We start from the raw sequence: 22,486 nt of genomic DNA on the forward strand, positions 1-22,486 counted from the left end.
AAAGAAAAAGTTGAAAGAAAGATATAATTACTACAATTGATTTTTACACAATCGAATAGAACCTTATAAACTCAACCATTTAATTGCCCATTTTTAGTATGCTATCAGCTCAAATACTAAAAAAAAATAGAAATAATGTAATAAATAACATGAGAAGTTTATCATTTTTATTATCGTAACTAATGCTTCATTTTTATTTTTTCAAATATATTTTATGATCACGGTAACACTGGTACAGTTTATTTATTCATCTATTTTTTATAACTTACAAGATACATTAATCTATATTTGAATACTGTATTATCTGATGATGTATTTATAAATCTACCATCATACAACGGTTTACTAATTTCTTCAAAGATTAATTTATTTATCCAGTAGATATTTTTATATTGAAATATTCTTAGAATTTCATAATAAATTTTCATAACTGAATAACTGTTTTTTATTTAAGTACAATTTTGAATAATTGTTTTTACTTAACAATTTCTATCTTATACATCAATTATCATGATTATGTCACTAACATTCAAAATTGAAGATATGTCTACGCCAATACATAATTATAAATTTTCTGCTTGTACTTGTTTATTATTATTCATCACACTATTGTTTGCAAGAATTCAATCTTTTTTTTTATTCTTAAACTGATTATAATTCATAATATAATCGCGTCCATTTCATTTTTCTACACATCAAATAGTTTTTAATCTTGTATTGAAAATGTATACCGTTCATAAACATCCCATTCAATCGTTTTATTCATAATATTTGTATAAACATTAACATTTAACATTTTCAACTTAGTAATTAATTATTGAAAACTACTCTACATATATTTTTCATAAAATACCTCAACAGTTGGTTCTGTTTGAATCCTGAGTTGACTTGCGCTATCGACAATTTTATCGATATTTTTCTGTCTTTTTCATATTAATTTTTTTGCTTAAAAATGTCTTTTGTGTTATTTATTGTTAAATAACTAAAAAAAAAACATAGAAAATAATCTCTATATTTATTGTGCGATATTTGTTAATAAAATAAATTCACTTTATACTAATAACTACTTAAAATATAATAAAGCTTAAAAACATATCGACATCGTTTTTAACTTATTTTTATCAAAAAATGCTTGAAATCTATTCATAAAATCATCTTTTTAGTAATAATTTCATCAGAGAGTAAAAATTTTATTTTTTTTTGCTTCAATTGATAATTGTATTTTTAAGATCAAATGTATTTCATTAATTTGAATTGAAAATTTCTTTAACGATTCCTTCATAACGATGCAATAGTGCGTTACAATTTTAGCTACATCAATAAAGCTCTATTATTATTGATCAATTATTTATGTATAGTAAATGTTTTCAATAATAATATTATAACCATCGCTATGAGTAAAAATGTTAAAATATTAACTTTTTTATTTAAAAATTCTTTCGAATCGAGAAATTAAATAAATTGGATTGTAAGCACCCATAATTCACCTATTCCATCAAAATAACAATTACCAAATTCCTCCTCATGGCCTTGCTTGCTAACAAAATACTGAGATTCATAATAATTTATTAATTTACTAATAATTATTAATAAATTAATCATAAAACTGTAGAGTAAAAACAAATTCTATTTCAATTTGGTAAATTCTCTCGGAATTAGAGTAAAATTTAAGCATTATTTGCTTAAATAAAGTGAATACAAAAAAGCTTTTGAAAAATAAAAACAATTAAAATACGCATCTAAAAAATTAACTAGAAAGCACTGAGAGCTACTCTATCAATCGGTGTGGAAATCGATGAGCGACGATTTGTCGAACTCCTTAATGAGCATGATCATCAACTGCTCCCTCGACTCCAAGGCTGTTCCTTGGCTGATGCAAATATGAGATAAACGAAATTTGTAGCTACATTTATAGCAGCTGCCATCCAGAATACTGTATGCCATCGTGATAGAGTTTCCTAAAATAAACGAAAATTTGTGATAAAAAAATTAAATAAAATCGATGATTATTAAAGAAATTTTTTATCAAAATAAAAACATATATTTCAATAAAAAATTCTATCAACATTGAATTTAAGGAAATATAAATTTTTCAAGCATATATGAAAACCTTTTATTGCGCAAAACTGATTAAATTAATCCGAATTAAATTTTTTTTATTAAAATAAAGCACACTAAAAAATTTTTTTATCTCTCAATACACAGGATGTTATTCTCAAAGAGATTGTTTTATCTCTCTGCAATCAACAAATGAAAATAATAATAATTATTATTATTTTGTTCAACAATCACAAATAATATCAAATAATTATAATCCAGCAAAAGAATGATGCATAAGCCAAATTAACTGATAAAGCGATGAAAAAAAAATACTTACATGGCCTTCAATGAGTCGTCCAATGACGTACGGTGCTAAGAATCCACACGCATTGGCTGCAGCATTACTAAGTCCATACAATGTGCCAGCATATCGTGGTGCGAGGGCGATATGATTCATCTGATTTCCAGCGTAAATAGCTCCTTGAAGTGAACCAACTCCAGCGAGCATAACCATAAGCCAAACATGATCACAGGCCGCCCAAATAGCACCAATAAAACTGAGACTGGTTCCAAATGAACTCACGGTATTCCAGAATTTCATTGAAGTCAAGATAGACATAACACGATTTTGTAAAAGATAATCAGCTAAGCTAGAAATTATTAGACCCATAATCCAAGCAGTTAAATAAGGAAGAGTTGATAAAACAGCATCTTGTTGAACATCAAAATGCAAAATTTTGTTCATATAAGTTGGTAGTTCAGTCAAGAGGGTGTAAAAAGCCCAAGCTTGACCACATTGAGTTATTGTAATAGCCCACATAGGAGCTGATTTGAGAATTGATAACCAGGGAACTCCACGATCATCACCCTGAAAATAAAAATGAAAACGTGAATATGATGATTACATAGTCAGTAAAAATATAAAGCTACATATTACTCATGTATTATGTTTCCAGTTCAGTAAATATTTAAGTTTGAACAACAATACAGAGATATAGATAAAAATTGCTTACATGGTTTTTTGGTTCAACACATGCTTCAATGTATAGTCTCTCTTGATAATCGATTCTCGGATGATCCGCAGGTGTATCATAAATGAAGAAATACCAAAAAATATACCAAATAATACCCAAACTTCCGAACAGATAAAATGCTAAAGGCCAACCACCCCACAATGTTAGAGAACAGAGCCATCCACTGAGGGGTAGTGAAATCACTGTTCCAAAGTTAGATCCTAAACAAAGAAAAACAAAAAAAATTAATTAATGAAAAAAAGATGTATATATTTCATAATAAACAAGAGTTTTATTGAATCTTCTTAAATAAATTTTCATTTATTTTTGAAGAATTTATGAGGAAAATTTTTTTTAATCTTTAAGTAAATATTATTCAAATTCGAACGTGAATAAATTTCCAATCATCAGCATTACGAATACCTTATACAAAATTAAGTATGTGTAGATATGGTTAAAAATCTGCTCAAACAATAAATCGTTTTAGATACAAATTTTTTTATTTATATCATACTTAATTTCTTTCATTACTTTTTAGGAATATGAAATTCATGTTCTTATTTCTCGGACCAATTGTTTGTAAATTGAGTGAAAATAAATAAAAATGTTCTGAAGTAACCTTAATAATAATAATAATATACAATACCTGCGTAAACTAGGGCAGCAAATTTACTTCTTTCTAACGGAGGAACCCAATGAGCAAGCATAGAGTGCATTGCTGGGAAAGTAACACCCTAAGATAAAAAACAATTTTTAATAAAAATACAAATAAAAAAAAGCCAATGCAATTAATTATTTGAACAATAACTGTTTTTTGATAAAAGATACTTCTAGGTGACTTACTTCTGTGAATCCTTCAGCAATTCTAACAATAAGGAAAGGTACAAGTCCCCAATACGCAGCGAATGGACTTATAACAGTTAAGAGAGCAGTAAGAAAAACTCCCAAACCGTAAACTAATTTTCCACCAACTTTTTCTGCCATTCGGCCACCTGGAACGTTTGTAATGACATAACCGAGAAAAAAAGACCCCAATATGATTCCTTGTGTCGTATCGTCCCAATTAAATTCTCCAGGGCTCTACACACAATAAAAAAGAAAAATTTATAAAAATATTCTATTAAAAATTATGCAAAATATTTTTTTCATTATAAATTACTCGATTAACTTTTAAATGTATCAAATTATATTATATAAAAATTTATTACTATTCAAAAAAAAACCTAATAGCAAGTGTGACAAATATAAAAATGATAAAAGAGATAAAATGTAATCATTAGAGAACACGTAATATAGCAATGTGATCATTATGAACATTCTGTCATGAATTTTCTATTCAGCTCATATGAAATAATAAGGAAATAATTCCATGGAAAATAAAGTAAAAATAGAGAATAAAAAAATATGACAATAATATGTACAAATAACTGTATAATCAACACAGTAAAAATAATCACTCGAAAAGACAATAGAAACTGTGCTAAGATACCATGAAATGGAATCTGTAATGAATAATAAAACATCAGTAATAAAAATAATATTGTCTTTACTGTTATCCAACTTATATCATTTTTAAATATTAATATGTTTAATGAAAAATCCTTAATACAATAAAAGAAAGTGTTATCTTTTTATCTTTTTTAACTTATTATAATAAATATTAGATCAAGACTAATGACGTCAGCAACAGGTACTATTATACATCATAAATTACAAAAGAGTAAGTTTCGAAAAATTGTAATGCGAAAAATGAATTATAATGAAGGTGAAAGTTAACGGATAAAAAAATGAAAATTTAAAATAAAAAGTGAAGAATTCAAGTAGTTAAATAAAATACAATTATGAATAAAGATAAATAAATAATTTCAGATTATAATTTGTCTTACTGGAATAAAAGTTCCATTGATTTGAGGTCCTTTGGGGCAAACATCACTAGTGTCATTGCTATCATCATCTGGAAATGCTGTTCGATTGACCATGGAAACGATTGCAACAGAGAGATTGACTCTCATAGCATAGACCAAAGCAAACCCAAGAAACCCTAGAAATCCTAGAGTATGTCTCGCTTTTATACATGATTTAGTGTCCTCAGGAATTTGTCTTAAAGAAGCTGAAAATAGATTAGAGCAATACAATTATAAAAAAGTATTATTGATATCAAAAAGTTGTTAGAAATTTGTTCCGTAAATATGAACTTGAAAAATTAAAAAAACTGATTAAACTATTGAACTATTAAACTTGACACTCTATAATAAATCTGAAGATGATTCATAGATTTCTTTGTTGTTTGACACTTTTCATTTTTTACATTATCTAATCGACCCACGATTCTATATTAAGCATAAAAGTGTTCCGGAAATTATAATGAATGTGAACATTATCGAGATCACAATGGCAAGGTAATGTTCATAATTAAATTAATTTATTTCTTCAAACAGCTGGCGCAAGGATAAATGAATGTGTAAATAAACATACCTTTTTCGATAGAATCGTTAATACACAATGGCGCGTCATCATGCGAAACTGTTGGATCAAGAACCTCCATAATTTTGAAATAAAATTATGATGACTATTGTCGAGTCTATTCTACAAGTGATTTTTACTTTCTAAGATAACTCAATACATGGATATAAAAGGAGACGGAGATTACACTAAACATGAGCACTCCTCTACTGTCCAATTCGATTCTGGCATCATAATTACATTGACGTATGGCTTCGTGATACTTCGGATTCGTTCGTTTTATTTCGATATTCCCGCGCCTATTCTCAATATTTGAATTACGAACATGCGCATTAAATATCAAGTTTTTTTTTCTTTGCAGCACATCATAAACATGTGAGTATAAAATTAATAGAAATTTTAATATTAAAACGTGATTATGTAATTTTTTAATGAAATAATTTAACATTAAATTGGCGATTTATTAACCTTTTTTTGTAGTGTGTGAATTTTAAACCTCTTTTGGTCACCGAGTTATAGATCTCATTATACTTGGATATTGATATGCTGACAATGAGTAAGGTAATATTATCGCAAAATTTTTAATCAATCATCATTAACATTATGTATGAATTCTTGTTCATTATTGACAATTGAGACAATATCAAATAATAAAAATTGTAAGTATAAAGATGTAAAAATTTTTCACAAAATTAAATAAACCTTGACGAGAACTTACATATTTTTCTGAAGAATAAATTCAACTCGGATATTTACAGTCTTTCTGATTTGTATTTATTTTTAAAAATTACTTACTCATATTATTTTCAACTGGAAGCATATTATGTTTTTTAAAAAAATTAAGAGTTTTAAAAATATTAATGTACTTTTGTCTATTATAAATGCAGATAATTTTTGAACAATTTCAAAAAAAATAAGATGTCATGACTGGTAAAACTCATATAAGAAATAAAAACTGATATAACCGTTTTATGTAGTTCTACTTGTTGAAGTTCGAAGAACGTAATTTCTGAAAAAATGTCAATTACCGCCTTTCCTTCTAGACAGCGGCACATGTCCATGGATATGAAAGAATTATCACATAAATATATATTCAACGTGCAAGGTTGCGTATATATTTTATGATTTAATGATAACTAAAATACTTAAAATTCCAAAAAATTTATTCAGCTTTGAAATTCGTATTATTCTATTTATTTATCTAACTCATACATTAAAAGTGCATATAAAAAATTAATACAAGAGAAAAAAGTTATTCTCAAAGACTGTATAACCTCTAAATATCTTATCGATTGCTTATTATAAGTAAGTTACTAATATTTCATTTAAGAAGTTTCATCTAAATTTAAATAATAATAGGTTAAAATATCGAACAGCAATTTTTTTTTGTTCATGGTGTCTATTCATACAATAATATCAACGTAAAAATAAATATGTGTATCGATTGGAGTCTTTTTGTCTTCTTTCAGGAGCAATCCAGACTTCATTCATTCATGAACAGTATTGGTGAATCGTGTAATGAGATTAAAAAGCAATATGACACGTGTTTTCAAACATGGTTTTCAGATAAGTTCCTGAAAGGTGACACTAATGACTCCATGTGTGCTCCACTCTTCAAAGTTTATCAGAATTGTCTCAAGGTAATTTTTAGTAATTTATTTACTCATTTTTTATATTTTAGCATAATAATGGAAGCTTGTAATCAACTAAAAAAAAATTATGACGAGTGCTTTAATTCATGGTTTACTGAGAAATTTCTCAAAGGAGATACAGACGATTCTTCCTGTAGAGCATTATTGGAAGTGTATAAAGAATGTGTTCAGGCAAATTAATTTTTTTTTCGACTAACTTACTAAGTAAACTAATCATTTTAATTTTGAAAATTTATGTAACGTTTTAAATATATTTTATTGGTTGCAGAAAGCTATAAAAGATCATAAAATTGAAATCAAAGATCTTGAAGTGAGTGTTTTAGAAACCGAAAAGGAAAAACAACCACCCAGTTAGCAAATAACAACTGACATTGAGAAGCTTAAATGAATTTTTGAATTTTTTTATATATATATATATATATATATATATATATATATATATATATTGTTTTATCCATTATAAGTATGTGAAGTTGATACTTATTTTAAGTATGTAAATAACATTTAATACAGTTTATGTTATAAAAATAAATAAATGACAAATGAATTTGTTTCAATCATATTGAAATCTCCCATGGTGAAAATTGTAACAATATATCAAAAAAAGCTGGATCACACACTTGTCCAAAACGGATATTAATATAATATATACATTGTACCGTCATAAAGAAATGATTATGCTTAACATTATATTTAATCACTTTTGGCATCGCTCGAAGCATCGCTTTCTATTTCTGCCGATTCTTCTTCACTAGATGCCGGTGTAGATTCTTTCTTAGTTTTCTTTACCTTCTTTTTATCATCCTGGAAATATAATACATTAATTTATATAATAATTATATTTTAAAAATTTTCAAATCTGATAAATTAGAAGTACTTACAGCTGCAGAGCGTTTATCTGCTTTTTTGGGTTTTTCATCTTCACTGGCTTCATCATCATCACTGTCTTTTGCGGATTTTTTATCTTTTGTACTTTCATCACTACTGCTTTCATCCTCGCTAATATACTCTTTGCTTTTAAATGTTCCTGATTTCACTGGAGAACTTGTTTCTTTTTTACTATCCTTCTTTGATTCCTTCTTAGACTCTTTCTTCTTATCAGCTTTTTCTGGTGCCTTTCCACTGGATTCATATTCTTTCAAAGCTTCGGAATATTCTTTCTTTAATTTTGCTGCTTTTTGTTCCCATTCCTGAAAAGTTTATTAGGATTAGTATTTAAAGAATCTATAAATAATAAAATAAAATATTTGAAAAATCTTACAGATTTGTCTTTGAGTTCTTTCCACATTTCTCCCGCTTTTTTTGATATTTCAGTAACTGAAATTCCCGGATTTTCAGATTTAATTTTATCTCTCGTAGCATTAAGCCAAAGCATGAAAGCAGAACTAGGCCTTTTTGGTTTATTTTCATCCTTTTCTTTTTTCGACTTTCGAGGTTTGCGAGGCTTTTCTGAAACGGTTTTAGCAGACTTTGATTTTTTCTTTTCCTTTTCCTTCACTTTTTCTTTCTTTTCTTTTTCACTGCCTCCAGAATCATCTGAACCTTCATCACTATCAGAGGTTTCAACATTACTATCGTATTCTTCAGCAACATCACTTTCATCTTGATTCGGATTAAAATCTTCATCAGTAGAACTTCCTTCGTCAGAATCCTGATCATTGCGCTCATCATCACGTTCTTTAGCTTCAGCTTTAACTCTGGCCAAATAAGCATCAGGTTCATCTTCTTGATCGCTGCCACCGAAATCATTATCGTAATCCATCTTATCTCCTTTACCTCTATTTTTCACTCTTAATTTCTTTGAAGTAATGAAATCAAATAGTTTTCCATATTCTTCTTTTTCTATGCTACTGAATGTATGAATAACACCACTGGTGAGTTCAATCTCAAAATCGAAAGATCGAGTTGATCCACCACCTCGAGCAAAGTTTACAGATGCTATTTCATCAAAGCGAATATGAATTGGAGGTTTATGTACATAAATAAATCCACGCTCCAATGGATATAAGTAACCTGCAGCTGCTTTGAATGAACATCCAATTGCAGGTGTTCCAGAATGTCCAAGAAAACCACCAGGGCCAGTTAATTTTCTGTTAATTATTACTTTCATCACCTTTCCAAGAACTTCATAAGTTGGTCCAGATAATTCCTTAGGTAATTTATCTTCATATTTATCTTTCAACTCTTTTTCAGTAAAAGGAAGTTCTATAGAGGTTTCTTCTTCTTGGTTGAATAATAAAACTAAGTAATGGTATCGAGTCTGACCTTGTTTTATCGGAGGATCCAAACTCACTACGAAAAACATTTGTCTGCTGTCTTTGTGAGGAAGTAAAAACAATCTTAATACTGTTGACATAGGAATTTTATAATCAAAAGTTTTTCCATGAAGTTGGAAAAAGGTTTGAAATATTTTGATGTCATAACGACCTCGAGGCGTAAGACATTGAATTTCTCGGAAAATTGCAATGGCATCTCCACTGACACTGATAACAGAAGCTTTTTCCATCACTTGTTGGTGGAATGCTTCTACCGGATCTTGATCAGCACTATCACTTACTGGTATATGAAACCGCATTTCTAAAAGACTTACTGGAGCATCGTCATTTTGATGAAATTCTAAGGTAACTTCATTTTTTCCTGTAGTACATTGAGATACATCATTTAATGGAATTTCAAAAGCTGTGTGATGACCGACATCAAAACTCAAAACAGATCCATGGAACTTGGCTGTTCCCCAATTCCATCCTTTTAAACTTAATTCTTTCTCCAACATGTCTTTTTTATAATTAGTAGAGAAAAATTTTGCTATTTTTTCTTGGTCATTTTCTTTGAAGCCTCGGAATCGATGAAGGAGACCATTTTTCAAAAATAACCTTAAACCCCAAGTTCCAACAAATTTTTGAAAGTTAACCATTTCCAAATCATTGGCTGAAATTTGTTCAACTTTGCCGGTTTTTTGGTTTTTAAATATTATGTGCTGATCAGTCAATTTTAAACGACCAGGAGTCTAAAAATAAAATAATTTAAACAAAATATTTAATTTTAATAATAATAAATAAATTTATGGAAATAATTGAAGAATTACTAACCATAGCACCCTTAACCTCTGCAGTGATGTCAGGATATTCTAAGAAATCCATGATTTTACAAAATGTATTATTCTGTAAATACACAAAATAAGTTTTTCTTATTTATTATTTTAATATTTTAGTATAATTTCTGAATTTTTTAGGAACTTTAATCAATAAAATCCTTAATTGTCGAACCAAACTCAGCTTGAAACGACTTACAACGAAATAATGTGTTTCAGGCAACCGTCAAAAAGCAAGCTGTAAATAATGCGACTATTCCAAAGTATCAAACTATACATTTAAGTAGTTATCGACAGCTGATAAAAAATAAAAAAATTTATAAGATTTATTTTAAATAATAAATTAAAAAATTTAATACTATCAGAAACATTATTGCCTTGAGTATTTTTATAGCATTATAATTAATAATTTGAAAAATTGTTTTTAAATGTTGTTGTTTGAATTTTAAAAGTATGAAATTACCAATTTAAAAATCCAAGTTTTATTCTCAGTCACGCTAGGATAAATATTATTTATTTAATTTTAATTTAATCAAGGATCTATTATTCAATAATAATATTATAAATTTCAAGCTGTAAAAAGAAGAATAAAATGAAAGAATTCATGGTATGACAGGTACAAGACAAAAAAAGGGTGATTGTTAGAACACTACAATGAAAAGTAATTAATTATCTATTTTTGAAGGACTCCTTGCGAATAAATTTGAATCGCATAAGTCCTTGTTACCTTGCCAACCATCAAAAAAATTATTTCACGATTTTAAACATAATATTGAGGCTATAATTGATAATTTTATTACTTTTTTTGATGCAGCATGCATAGGAGTTTGCATATGTGTGAATACAATTCAGAAATCATTTATAACACCATCTATTTTGCTACAAAGATAACATTATATCGAAACGATTTGTTAATAAAACAGAGATTTATAAATTATTTAACCAAACTGTCAATAGTATAACATGTCGCTACTGTTGCCATAATTCTCTGAAATAACCCTTTCCATTGATGCGCATAAATCGAGCGTCAAATGTCGTTGCAGTTATTTACTCATTATAATAATCGACTTTATCTATAAAAAAGCCTTTAAAAAACAATGAATCATTTGCGGACAAATGAAATTCATTTTCACATGAAATTTTGAACAAATTAATGATTGTGATATTATTGTGATTTATTTTTTATCAGTTTATATAACCTAGTTATTATCAACATTTCAAGTAAATTCTTCGTGACAACTCTAATAACACGATCATACGGAATCATATTTATTGAACCTCACGAAAAAAGAATAAAAAGTACTAATCAATTTATTGAAATGGGTGGAGCTTAAGATTCAGGATCTCATCATTAAAGAACCACTTGAACGAGTTGAATAAAATTGAATTGAATACTTGCAAAATCATAATTAAAGATGTTGTAATTTTCTTTGGATTTACTCTTGAAGGTTATAGCAGCCTTCAAGGTCTTATTATGAAATACTGACTCTCTCTCAATATTGCTCTGTGATTATTAGTTTTTCAAACTTTCTCTTCAATATCACTAATAAACCATTTGCTAATTTCTTTGACACATCAACAACTTGACTAGAATTACATGGAAACATCAAGAAAAAGGGGATAATGGCCGAGAGCATGGTTACACCATCAGTTAATGGAGAAGAAATGATGGAAGTTGTGATTGATGGTGATGATATCGATGAGGAAGAGTCAGATGGTGTGATAGTCCCGGAACTACAAGGTACTCTTTCCAAATGGACTAACTACATACATGGCTGGCAGACACGTTTTATTGTACTGAAAGATGGCACGTTGTCTTACTACAAATCAGAACATGACAGTGGTTTTGGTTGTAGAGGTTCAATTAGCCTCTACAAAGCTGATATTAAGGTATAAGAACTGGTTAATAAGCTCATTAACATAACATCTGTCATACATAGCTATCTATCAATAGCACAACATTGTTTATACAATTGTAAACGTACACTGACAGATTTGGATGAGTGCCGTTTTTATTTTTAGCTCTATGATTAATAAAGCATTAATGTGTACTTGTCTTATCTAGGGTCATGAATTTGATGAATGTCGATTCGATGTATCTGTGAATGACGGACTTGTTTGGTATCTTCGAGCTAATTCTCCTGAAGAAAAACAACGCTGGGTTGACGTACTCAAATCGTACAAAGTAAGTATTTTATCCTACAATTTAATCTTATTAAGAATCAATGTATTTTTATCAACAATTAATTTGATTATTATTATATTAAATTTATCAACACGCAAAAAAATTATATTTCACATATTTATTATATTACATTACAAAAATTATTAGTGCTAAGATTCTTTCATGAGATTAAATATTTTCATTATCATTGTTGATTTTGCAAGATAACATCTCGGAATTAGTGTTTTAATTTTATTATGTCTCTTATCAACCTTTCAAAATCAGATGTCACATTATTAATGTAATAATAATTGTAATTGAAAAATCATATTTATCATAGCAGGAAATAATTATTACCATCATTGTGTTTATTGTTACGGATAAATTATTTGTTACATTAAATGTATATTTATTTTTGTCCATTTTTAAAAAGAATTTGACATACAAAAAACAGGCTCTATGATAACCAGACATGATATTCAAATTTTTAATGGAAAACTACCTTCAAACATATCTGTTTTATGATGATTCACAAACTCATTATGTTTTATCTAGGCCGAGTCTGGATATAGCAGTGAAAATAGTTTGAAAAGACATGGTAGCACGGTATCATTGATATCGAACACACAGTCTATAGCTAGTGGAGGAAGTTTGAGCAAACGAGGGTCAAGAAATTTGAAAGAAAAACTCGCTGAGTTGGAGACTTTTAAAGATATTTTGAGCCAACAAGTAGACACTTTGCAGAAATATTTTGATAACTGTGCTGAAAATGCACGCAATATATCAGCTAAAAATACAACAGATAAAAACGATACAAGTTTCGATCCTGCATTACAATCGATCGATTTTAAAGGCGAAGCAATTACTTTTAAAGCAACAAGTGAAGGAGTACTTGCTACTCTACAGCATTGCGTCGAATTAATGAGCCAACGTGAGGACGCTTGGCGTCGTAGATGGGAAAAAGAGATGGAAAGAAGAAAAAAAATGCAAGAACTATATAAAGCATTGAAAGATCAATTAAATGTACATCGAAATGACACAACAAGGCCTAGAGTTCTAATTCATGGTGGTCCAGATTATGAAGTAAGCTAATTGTAAATTTATACAGATTTAAATGGTAATAGAAATGTTTTAGTGAATAGTCAAGCTCTGACGAACAGTGATTATTCTTAACTTGATCGCATACATACGTAATTTCTCCAACAATGTAGAGTAAATCATTTGTATTCAACATTTTATAGCTTCTTCTTTTTTAGTATTTTATTATGTAATGAACTGAACAAACGTTTCAAAACTTAAATACTTGCGTCCATACAAACATTCAGTTATTTTGCAATGGGGTTTTTAAATCTTTTTTTTATTTCCTTGGAAATACCATACATTCAATCGTTAGACTTTCTCTTTATCTTTACTTGTTTTTTTTCATTTTTTTTTCTAAAGAAATAGTCAATTCTTAAAAATTTTATTGTGACAGTTCAGTTTTGAAAACAATATTATATAACTATTGTCAGTAACGGTTTAGTGGAATTTTTTAACTTTTGTTTACAATTTATTATTTAACAATTAAGTAATTATTTTTAAAGTATCGAATGACTTAGGTATATTTAATAATGTGTTCAGCATTCATTTTAGTACAATTATGCATATTACTCGATTATTGAGTCACTTCCAAATTGTTTGTGTAATATTTGCTATATACACCATCGTCATCCATAAATTAAGCTTACGCAACTGTAACGTATTCGATGGATGATAAGAAATTCTTCTTAGTCAGTATGTCAGCAGACTGTCGATCGGGTAGAACTGTTTTTACAAAGTCGGAAGGCATTGTTTATCTTCAATTTTTTTTGTATTAATAAATTATTGAAACGTATTTTTTATGAAATATGGGAAAAATTAAGTTGAGAACTAATTTATTTTCAATTGCTTCTAAACAGTCAGTACGTCTGTTATTATTTAACTCAAAAATATAATATTTAATTTATTAAAAATAATGTTTTCTATTTTAGAAATAATTTTTTCATAAAATTAATAAATTATAATTTTCTTATTTTACAGGAAGGCCCTCACAGTGCGTTATGTGACGAAGAATTTTATGATGCAGTGGAAACAGGTTTAGATAAGATTGAAGAAGAAAATCAGCTACGAGATCGTTTAAAGCAAAAATCTGTATCAATTTCTACCAATCCTCCTGCAACTTCTGCAACAAAACATAAACTATGGCCTGAGGTTTGTTCGTTTTAAATGATTTTACTGCTTCATTTAATAGCTTAATCTCTTCTTTAGAAAAGCGAATTATTTTGATATCATTTTCTAGATTGAGAAAGTTACAATGGAACAATTGCACTATGCACGTCTAGGTGTCGGAGGAACTGGTGGATGGCAATTATTTGCTGAAGATGGAGACATGCGTATGTATAGGCGTGAAGAAGAAGCTGATGGACTAGTTGTTGATCCCCTTAAGGCATGTCACGTCGTAAAAGGTGTAACAGCTCGAGAAGTTTGTGAAATATTTTTCAGCCCAGAATACAGAAGTGGCTGGGAGGCTACTCTCGAGGATATGACAGTTGTGGAAACAATATCTAGTGATACATTAGTGTTTTTACAGACACACAAACGTATTTGGCCAGCCAGTCAACGTGATGCTCTTTTCTGGTCCCATATGCGTAGTGTTGTTGATGAACAAGATCCAGATGCATCAGAGTTATATATTGTTTGCAATCACAGTACTGAACATCCAGATTATCCTGTGAGTTTTTGATCAAATATCAATTTTTAATACATTTATGATTTATAATTATAAAATAAATAACATTTCAGCCAAATTCTGGAAAATGTGTCAGGGTTTATTTGACAGTTTGCCTCGTTTGTCAGACTTTTGTTGATCCACCAAAGGATCCTAAAAATATAACAAGGGATGAAATCACGTGTAAAATAACATATTGTTCTGTGGGTAAGTAAAATAATATTTTTTAACTAGTACGATTATTTTCTTGTTATTAAATTAAATGATGTTAATTAATAAAATAAACTAATACGAGCTTTAAATAATTCTAGTGAATCCTGGTGGTTGGGCACCAGCTTCAGTACTTCGAGCAGTTTACAAACGCGAGTACCCGAAATTTTTAAAACGCTTTACAAGCTTTTGCATTGAGCAGTGTAAAAATAGACCGATAAAGATTTAATAAATAGAAAAAGAAAAATTTTAAAAAACAAAAAAATCATTATATATGTAACTTTTTTTTAAAACTATTAACAATTTGGATATTGTAAACATAAGAAACACTTTTATCTGTATTTTTACTGGTCTCATTTACAACTCAGTCAAAAATTTCATGAGTACAAATTGTACGATTTAATACTTGTCTATCAATTAGTTAAAATGGACAATGAATGTAATCGAAATGCTTAGATGACTATAACTGATAACAAATCAGGTGATAAAGGATGTTATACCACTCGTTTATCACTATGAACAAACGAAATTACCTGGCTTACTCGATAATTCACCACTATTGAGTGTTATTTGATTAGTTAGAATACGAAGATGTACAAAGTTTAAATGTGCATATACTTCTTATTCACTGTTGCAATCTGCCAGTTACTTTATGGGAATCTATATAACAGTGGTATATAAATAATATTGTTATAAATAATCTTTATTTATACAAAAAAGGAAAGAGAATTATGTAAAGCGATGAAATGAATGAAACTCAATAAAGACTGTTGTAGATTTATGGAGGAATATAAAAAATCATTGGTTTTGTTTAATCTCTTTTAAATTTACTTATCCTTAATAGTCAATAATTTTTTTTTTTAATGAAAAATTAATACACTTAAATAAAAAAAATTTCCATTTAATAAATCTTCATAAGAAATAAAAATTATATTGAACTTATTTTCATATTTCCTTTTCTTTCGACACGATTAATTGAATAATCGTTAAAAAAATTTATGAAACCACCTTCTTCTTTCATAAAATTATGATATTTACATAAAAGTGCAATTAGCACATTAAGTTTATCTATTTTTTCCAGTGTAAAATTTGAAATTATTTTGTTTTCATTTATTTTCATAAGTAGTAAGTTTGTCCAACACTTTAAGTCCTCTTTCTTCATATTCTTCTTTTGTAATCCAAAATGAATCACGATTTTTTGTTAAATCTGCTAAAACTGCACCGCCCATAAATACCATATCTTTACGTCTCGGTGGATCTTCAATCCTGATTTTGAATTTCTATAATAATATTGAAATTAAAATATTCAAATAAAATCAAGTTCATCAATTTAAATAAAAAATATATATGAATTATGTAGTTCAACTTACTCCTAACTTAGATGCATCATTTTTCAATACTCGTTGAAGGTAAAGTTGTTTAATTTCTCGTTCAAGTCTTGAAGGAAGTCCTGGATACATTGTGCTACCACCACTGAGTACTATATGTTTATATAATTCACTTCTAATATCAATAGCAGCCGATTGGATTGTGTTGAATACTAGTTCGGCTATTCCTGGTGCTTCGACATTAATTAAATGCGGTTGGAATAATGCTTCAGGAGCAGCAAATCTCTCACCCCCTACTTTTATCACTCGTCCATCAGGCAGCTTTATAAAAAAGGTTTGAATAATACTCAAGCAAATATTTATCCGTAATAAAAAAACAATATTAAAAAATACCTACTGTGTAAGATTCTACAAGAACAGTAGTTTCAACAGCTAATTTTTCTTCGGTTTCAATATTATAACCAATGTAACACAATTTTTCTTTCATCATCCTGACGGTTTCAAAGTCTGCTGAATGATTAAATGCATAACCACGTAATAATAATAACTTAATAAGGTACATTGTTATGTCCCGGCCAGCTACATCCAGTCTTCTAATTAGATTACAAGGTGCACATTCATGATAAACAGCACAGATATGAGTAACACCATCACCAGAGTCTACTACTACTCCAGTTATCAAACCTTGAGCATAAAGTGTTAGAACTGCTTGTACTGCTATATATACTCCAGTAAATCCATATTTTTCGAACATTACCTACAATTAGTTATTATTTATAACCAGAGTTATCTGATATATATTTTAATTTTGAATTTTTCCATAATAACCAATTTAAAAATCTATTAACTTTTTTATTATTATTCATATTTATAATAGTCATCATTTATACCTCGATCATTTTTTCTCGATTCGTTGTTGGATTCATAGGTGGTTCAGTTAACATTATTTTACATTCTCGTGGATTAATATCCATTTTTTCTTTTCCAAATGTATAATCCCAAACATGGCACATGTCTTCCCAGTTTCTAAAATATAAAATACAAGAAAGAAAGATAAAAAAGTAGTAGGAATTAGACTAGGCATTGAATAATGGATAGAATGAAAATTTTTATGATTTCTAATATAAATTTATTTTCTTCACCTGACGATTCCATTTTGCATAGGATAACTAATTTCCAATAATGAACGTAGCTTACTAGCTTCATCCCCAACCAGCAAATCCTGTTGTAATAATAAATTGTAATTAAACTTAAAGTAAATAGTTTTGGGTAAGCATTCACTTGACAAACAAATGACCATCCGAGCAATATATTACAACAAAAATGCAGCATAACATCAACAGTTCAATTATGATAAAATCAAAAGTGTAATTTAATTTAATAAAACACATGGCATTATTAAAGTCCAATACTCAAAAAACAAGCTTATTGTGAGAATGAAATTATTACAACAACTATGTGACATAAATATCTGGTTACAGGAGGTACACTTTAACTTACAGGCATGTTAAGCACGTCCTATGAAGGCAAAAATAAGCACATAAATACAATTAATAATTTATAAAAAATATATGTATATATTTTTACATAGCTAATCAATTGATATGTTACGCTTAAAAAAAAAATATTTCTGTTTTACTCAAGAGTTTAATCAAGTTAATGAAGTGCGATAGAGCACGAATATTATATGGCCAATCGTTTTTTTTTCTAGTCACTCGAAAACACGAGTTAGTTTCAGGGTATGTATAAATCCAATGTTAATGTTTTCTTCAAATCCTTTTCATCAAGAAGCATGGTTCATATTTTTTCAAGTGGAGTCTATCACAAGGGACACTACCGGGTACTAAAAATTTGACTTACACGAACGCAAAGTTCTTGCTGAAAATATAATAATTTTATTACAATTAAAATCAATCATATTTTATTTATCTTAATAAAAGAAATCTTTGCCATAAATTTTAGGATTTTTCTTTTTATTCAAAATCTTGTACCTTTAAATTACGGCACGAAAAATTTCTGGGCAGTTAAAATTAAGTTAATTGACCCAGTTTTAACAGCATAACAAATTATGTCTTTGTTATTTATTATTACCGTTATTTACAATGAATTTTTTGAGTGTAAATATTTATAATTATTTAATAATCTTTGTTGCAATATTTAAATGCACAAATTCATCATTCAAATTAATCAAATCTTGACACAATACTTTTGATAATAAGTAAACAATAAAGCTATTATTTATTAATTTGTTCCTGTTGAAAACTGAGTCATTTATCTTTTAATCAAATTAATTATTTTATTAATTAAGAATATAATCATACCTTGACATCGATATCTCCTATTTTGTTCACGGCTCTGATGATTGGACGTCCAACAATTGAGGGAAAAATGTGCGCAGGAAAATTAGCACCAGCATATCCGCATTTAACGAACTACGGTAATCAAAAAATTGATTGTTAATAAATATTTTCTAATACCATAGATTATATATCATTAATATTAACAATATTTCAAGAAATCATAACAATTATATCAAAAAGTATAGACAAAACGAACTCCTGCTGAGTGCAAAGTTCATAACCTTACCCCAGTTCCATTGTCACAAACAATAACTTTTCGTCCTTTATCATCCATATTAATTGATTGATTATCACTCAAGTAGTTTTTAGATCAGTCGTAAAAGATGAAGAATACTAATAAATGGTCTGAAAAATGACTAATTCTTAGAAAGGAAAGGGCGTCACCGGCATGGCGTACTGATTACAACTTGCGTAGAGAAAATAATTATTTGTCCATTTAACGTTTATCACGTTTATAAAAAAATGAATTCACAATATTAATAACTTACATAAGCACTACATTAAAAAATTGCACTTATATTGGAATGAAAAAATCTGTCAAACATTTGATCTGTCACGCTAAAATGAAAAATCAGATCATTTTCTATTTAACTCCGTCAGCTGTCGTATAATGTCGCTATAAAACTTATCTGAAGTCAGTTGATTAAAATCAAATTTTTTTTCATCCCTTTCAATTGTAACTAACTTCGCAGTACCGTTTAACTTGCACGAAAACTTCATATATGGGCAATAATTTTGATAAATTTGTTATTGAAAATAAGGTTGAAAATAAATTAATAATCAACTTGACAAATTAAAACTATCATATTTTTGATAGCCTAATATTTTGAGTATTTTATTTCAGTACGTTCTTTCTTTTTTAAGTATTAAAACATAAAGATCCTTAATAATAACCTAACGAATTCTGCATGAGTGTGTATATAGCGGTGTTTATATACAACTTTTTTGTCTAGGTCAACTGATAGTATTCTTGATGGGCTGTTATTTAATTGAAAATGTTGTTTATTAGTTATTAACGGACTTAGAAAGACAGCTAGAAAGAAAGAATTAGACGTATTCATAATGGCTGCACGCAAAGGCAAACGAAATCTAAAACTTCAAGTTTCTGAAGAAACTGTTCCTATGTAAGATTTTATCTATCTATTAAATATATTCTTTTGGAATCGATACGCTAAAGTATCTATTTGTATCAATATATATTTACTTTGTCTCAAACTTTATCTTGAAATCTTTTTACAGAACACCGCCAAGAAATCTTGATAAGCGAACGACAATTACAATAGAAGATAAAACTTTTGAAGTAGAGGCCGATGATCTTGAAACTTTATGTATACTTGGCAGAGGAGCATATGGAGTTGTTGATAAAGTAAAGCATAAACAAAGTGGTACCATAATGGCGGTAAAAGTAAGAAAATATTCATTATTTTTATCTATTCCAGTTAGTCAAATTTGAATCAATAACAATTGAACTTTTCGAAGTCATTAATTGCATAAATATTATTTGAACATGACTGATGAAATGCAGTTTTTAATTGAGAATTAAACTGTTTAACAAAAATATATAACAATAAAAAAAAATGCATTGTAATTATCATAATTATTTTATTAATGAGTTGCTGCATTGATATGTATGTTTGTTTGTAGCGAATAACAGCAACAGTAAATACACAAGAGCAAAAGAGATTACTGATGGACTTGGATATTTCAATGCGCAGCTCAGATTGCCCGTACACAGTACAATTTTATGGTGCATTATTTAGAGAAGGTGATGTTTGGATTTGTATGGAAGTCATGGATATGAGTTTAGATAAGTTTTATATGAAATCTTATAAAAATGGATGTTCCATACCTGAAGATATTCTAGGAAAAATAGCATTTGCAGTGAGTGAATATTTTATCATAACATTTTAACAGAATAGTATTTCTTTATCCACTTTAGCTATGCTAACATGTATTAATTACTTTTGTAGGTAGTGAGTGCGCTGCATTATCTTTATTCTCACCTTAGAGTCATTCATAGAGATGTTAAGCCTAGTAATATATTAATCAATCGAAAAGGTGAAGTAAAAATTTGTGATTTTGGAATATCTGGTTACCTCGTTGACTCTGTAGCCAAAACCATTGATGCTGGTTGTAAACCTTACATGGCTGTAAGTTATATTGACTATTCATAGTTACTTAACAATTTATATTTAACAGTAAATAATAAAATATTTTCATCGTTATCAATTTTTTAGCCAGAAAGGATAGACCCATCAGGAAATCCCTCCCAATATGATATAAGATCTGATGTTTGGTCATTAGGGATTTCCTTGGTCGAACTGGCAACAGGAAAATTTCCTTATGAATCTTGGGGCACACCTTTTGAACAACTTAAACAAGTCGTTAAAGATGATCCACCGAAATTACCACCAGGACAGTTTTCTGATGCCTTTAATGAAGTTATAACTAAGTGGTAGGTACTTTTATTATCCACATAAGTCCAAGTTTTTTTAAATTCAAAATTATAATATCAATACTAAATAATTAACATCTTATTTTTCAGTTTAATGAAAGACTACACAGCCCGTCCGAATTATAGTCAATTACTTGAGTTAGATTTTATAGTCGAACACTCAAAGAAAGATACCGATGTAGCTGGATTTGTCGATAAAATATTAAATTTACCAGATCCAGAACCAAATTCTAAATAGTAAAACCAGTAATAAACTCATTATTAATTAGTAGCTGTCAACATAAACATGGACGTAAGTTTAGCGCGTTATATCTACCGGATGAGACCTTATATTAACTCTGAATTTTTATAACCATCAATGTCATTAGTATGTCATTTATTCAGAAATAATTACAAGTACGTTGACTCTCATTAATTAGCCATCATCATTCTTTCATTTATTAGATGTATAATAAAAACTGCTGATTTATTAAATTCTCTTTTTTATATTGTTAGTTTATTATCGTGTTATTCAGGTTAAAAAGTCTGTACATTTCTTGAAAAAATTTTCTTTAAAAAGTTTGTCAATAATTAAACATGGTTAAATATCCAATGTAATATTTTTTTGATAATAATGACTAGATTTAGAGAAATAGTTAAAAATTCTATATAAAATAATTCAGCAGTGATAGAAAGTGTACATAATTGTATGAGGTACAACGAAATTTTTGAAAAAAATATATATAAATAAATAAATCCACCAAAATATAAAAATTATTGTTTTAATTTGTAACAGCATTCAGTAAGATTGTTTGAGTCAATTAGATTACAATAAATAAATCAATGAAAAAATACATAATAGAAAGACTGTCAACAATTGTCATTTATGTAATATAATCGTACAGATAATGATACATATAAGTAGAGCGTACTATTGATATAAGTATTAGTCTCTCATTTAAAAAAAAACATTCAAAAATGCAAA

At 28.3% G+C, this 22,486-nt stretch overlaps 6 protein-coding genes across 14 annotated transcripts; 3 read left to right on the forward strand and 3 right to left on the reverse strand.

Moving 5' to 3' along the window:
• Positions 1 to 80: 80 nt before the first annotated feature.
• On the reverse strand, positions 81 to 5,739 carry MFS10 (major facilitator superfamily transporter 10). Its single transcript, XM_035093281.1, has 7 exons — positions 5,529 to 5,739; positions 4,940 to 5,163; positions 3,897 to 4,133; positions 3,700 to 3,787; positions 3,054 to 3,274; positions 2,378 to 2,908; positions 81 to 1,958 (listed from the first exon to the last, which is right to left on the reverse strand). Exons 1-7 carry the CDS (start codon positions 5,596 to 5,598, stop codon positions 1,836 to 1,838), a joined length of 1,494 nt encoding a protein of 497 aa, XP_034949172.1. The 5' UTR covers positions 5,599 to 5,739; the 3' UTR covers positions 81 to 1,835.
• A 33-nt stretch (positions 5,740 to 5,772) lies between these two features.
• LOC118073011 (TP53-regulated inhibitor of apoptosis 1-like) lies at positions 5,773 to 7,699 on the forward strand. Of its 5 annotated transcripts, XM_035093283.1 has the most exons (4): positions 5,773 to 5,891; positions 5,997 to 6,077; positions 6,986 to 7,156; positions 7,437 to 7,699. In XM_035093283.1, exons 2-4 carry the CDS (start codon positions 6,060 to 6,062, stop codon positions 7,521 to 7,523), a joined length of 276 nt encoding a protein of 91 aa, XP_034949174.1. In that variant the 5' UTR covers positions 5,773 to 5,891; positions 5,997 to 6,059; the 3' UTR covers positions 7,524 to 7,699. The 5 variants fall into 5 exon arrangements, with proteins under 5 accessions (XP_034949174.1, XP_034949175.1, XP_034949177.1 ...); XM_035093284.1 differs by lacking the exon at positions 5,773 to 5,891 and having other exon boundaries at positions 5,981 to 6,077; XM_035093286.1 differs by lacking the exons at positions 5,773 to 5,891; positions 5,997 to 6,077 and adding an exon at positions 6,127 to 6,175.
• Positions 7,700 to 7,854: 155 nt separating this feature from the next.
• Positions 7,855 to 10,477, reverse strand: Ssrp (structure specific recognition protein). The gene is made up of 4 exons (XM_035093279.1): positions 10,258 to 10,477; positions 8,430 to 10,175; positions 8,050 to 8,358; positions 7,855 to 7,972 (listed from the first exon to the last, which is right to left on the reverse strand). The coding sequence occupies exons 1-4, from the start codon at positions 10,306 to 10,308 to the stop codon at positions 7,862 to 7,864; spliced, it is 2,217 nt and encodes a 738-aa protein (XP_034949170.1). The 5' UTR covers positions 10,309 to 10,477; the 3' UTR covers positions 7,855 to 7,861.
• A 788-nt stretch (positions 10,478 to 11,265) lies between these two features.
• Positions 11,266 to 16,191, forward strand: cert (ceramide transfer protein). Of its 2 annotated transcripts, XM_035092765.1 has the most exons (7): positions 11,266 to 12,149; positions 12,325 to 12,444; positions 12,979 to 13,506; positions 14,482 to 14,652; positions 14,741 to 15,172; positions 15,244 to 15,376; positions 15,481 to 16,191. In XM_035092765.1, the coding sequence occupies exons 1-7, from the start codon at positions 11,883 to 11,885 to the stop codon at positions 15,606 to 15,608; spliced, it is 1,779 nt and encodes a 592-aa protein (XP_034948656.1). In that variant the 5' UTR covers positions 11,266 to 11,882; the 3' UTR covers positions 15,609 to 16,191. The 2 variants fall into 2 exon arrangements, with proteins under 2 accessions (XP_034948656.1, XP_034948657.1); XM_035092766.1 differs by lacking the exons at positions 11,266 to 12,149; positions 12,325 to 12,444; positions 12,979 to 13,506 and adding an exon at positions 14,179 to 14,363.
• Positions 16,192 to 16,382: 191 nt separating this feature from the next.
• Arp2 (Actin-related protein 2) lies at positions 16,383 to 19,697 on the reverse strand. 3 transcript variants are annotated; one of them, XM_035092627.1, is made up of 9 exons: positions 19,556 to 19,697; positions 19,294 to 19,412; positions 19,029 to 19,139; positions 18,568 to 18,585; positions 17,850 to 17,929; positions 17,598 to 17,733; positions 17,105 to 17,464; positions 16,750 to 17,028; positions 16,383 to 16,659 (listed from the first exon to the last, which is right to left on the reverse strand). In XM_035092627.1, the coding sequence occupies exons 2-9, from the start codon at positions 19,339 to 19,341 to the stop codon at positions 16,486 to 16,488; spliced, it is 1,206 nt and encodes a 401-aa protein (XP_034948518.1). In that variant the 5' UTR covers positions 19,342 to 19,412; positions 19,556 to 19,697; the 3' UTR covers positions 16,383 to 16,485. The 3 variants fall into 3 exon arrangements, with proteins under 3 accessions (XP_034948518.1, XP_034948519.1, XP_034948520.1); XM_035092628.1 differs by lacking the exon at positions 18,568 to 18,585 and adding an exon at positions 18,208 to 18,225 and having other exon boundaries at positions 19,294 to 19,654; XM_035092629.1 differs by lacking the exon at positions 18,568 to 18,585 and having other exon boundaries at positions 19,294 to 19,654.
• lic (dual specificity mitogen-activated protein kinase kinase lic) lies at positions 19,088 to 22,470 on the forward strand. Of its 2 annotated transcripts, none has more exons than XM_035092631.1 (7): positions 19,088 to 19,144; positions 20,021 to 20,191; positions 20,307 to 20,472; positions 20,712 to 20,948; positions 21,038 to 21,217; positions 21,305 to 21,522; positions 21,613 to 22,470. In XM_035092631.1, the coding sequence occupies exons 2-7, from the start codon at positions 20,130 to 20,132 to the stop codon at positions 21,758 to 21,760; spliced, it is 1,011 nt and encodes a 336-aa protein (XP_034948522.1). In that variant the 5' UTR covers positions 19,088 to 19,144; positions 20,021 to 20,129; the 3' UTR covers positions 21,761 to 22,470. The 2 variants fall into 2 exon arrangements, with proteins under 2 accessions (XP_034948522.1, XP_034948521.1); XM_035092630.1 differs by lacking the exon at positions 19,088 to 19,144 and adding an exon at positions 19,767 to 19,910.
• The last annotated feature ends 16 nt before the right edge of the window (positions 22,471 to 22,486 follow it).

Source organism: Chelonus insularis, unplaced genomic scaffold, assembly GCF_013357705.1.
Source record: "Chelonus insularis isolate UGA/USDA-ARS -01 unplaced genomic scaffold, ASM1335770v1 contig_94_pilon, whole genome shotgun sequence".
In the NCBI taxonomy this organism is placed as follows: Eukaryota; Metazoa; Arthropoda; class Insecta; order Hymenoptera; family Braconidae; genus Chelonus; species Chelonus insularis.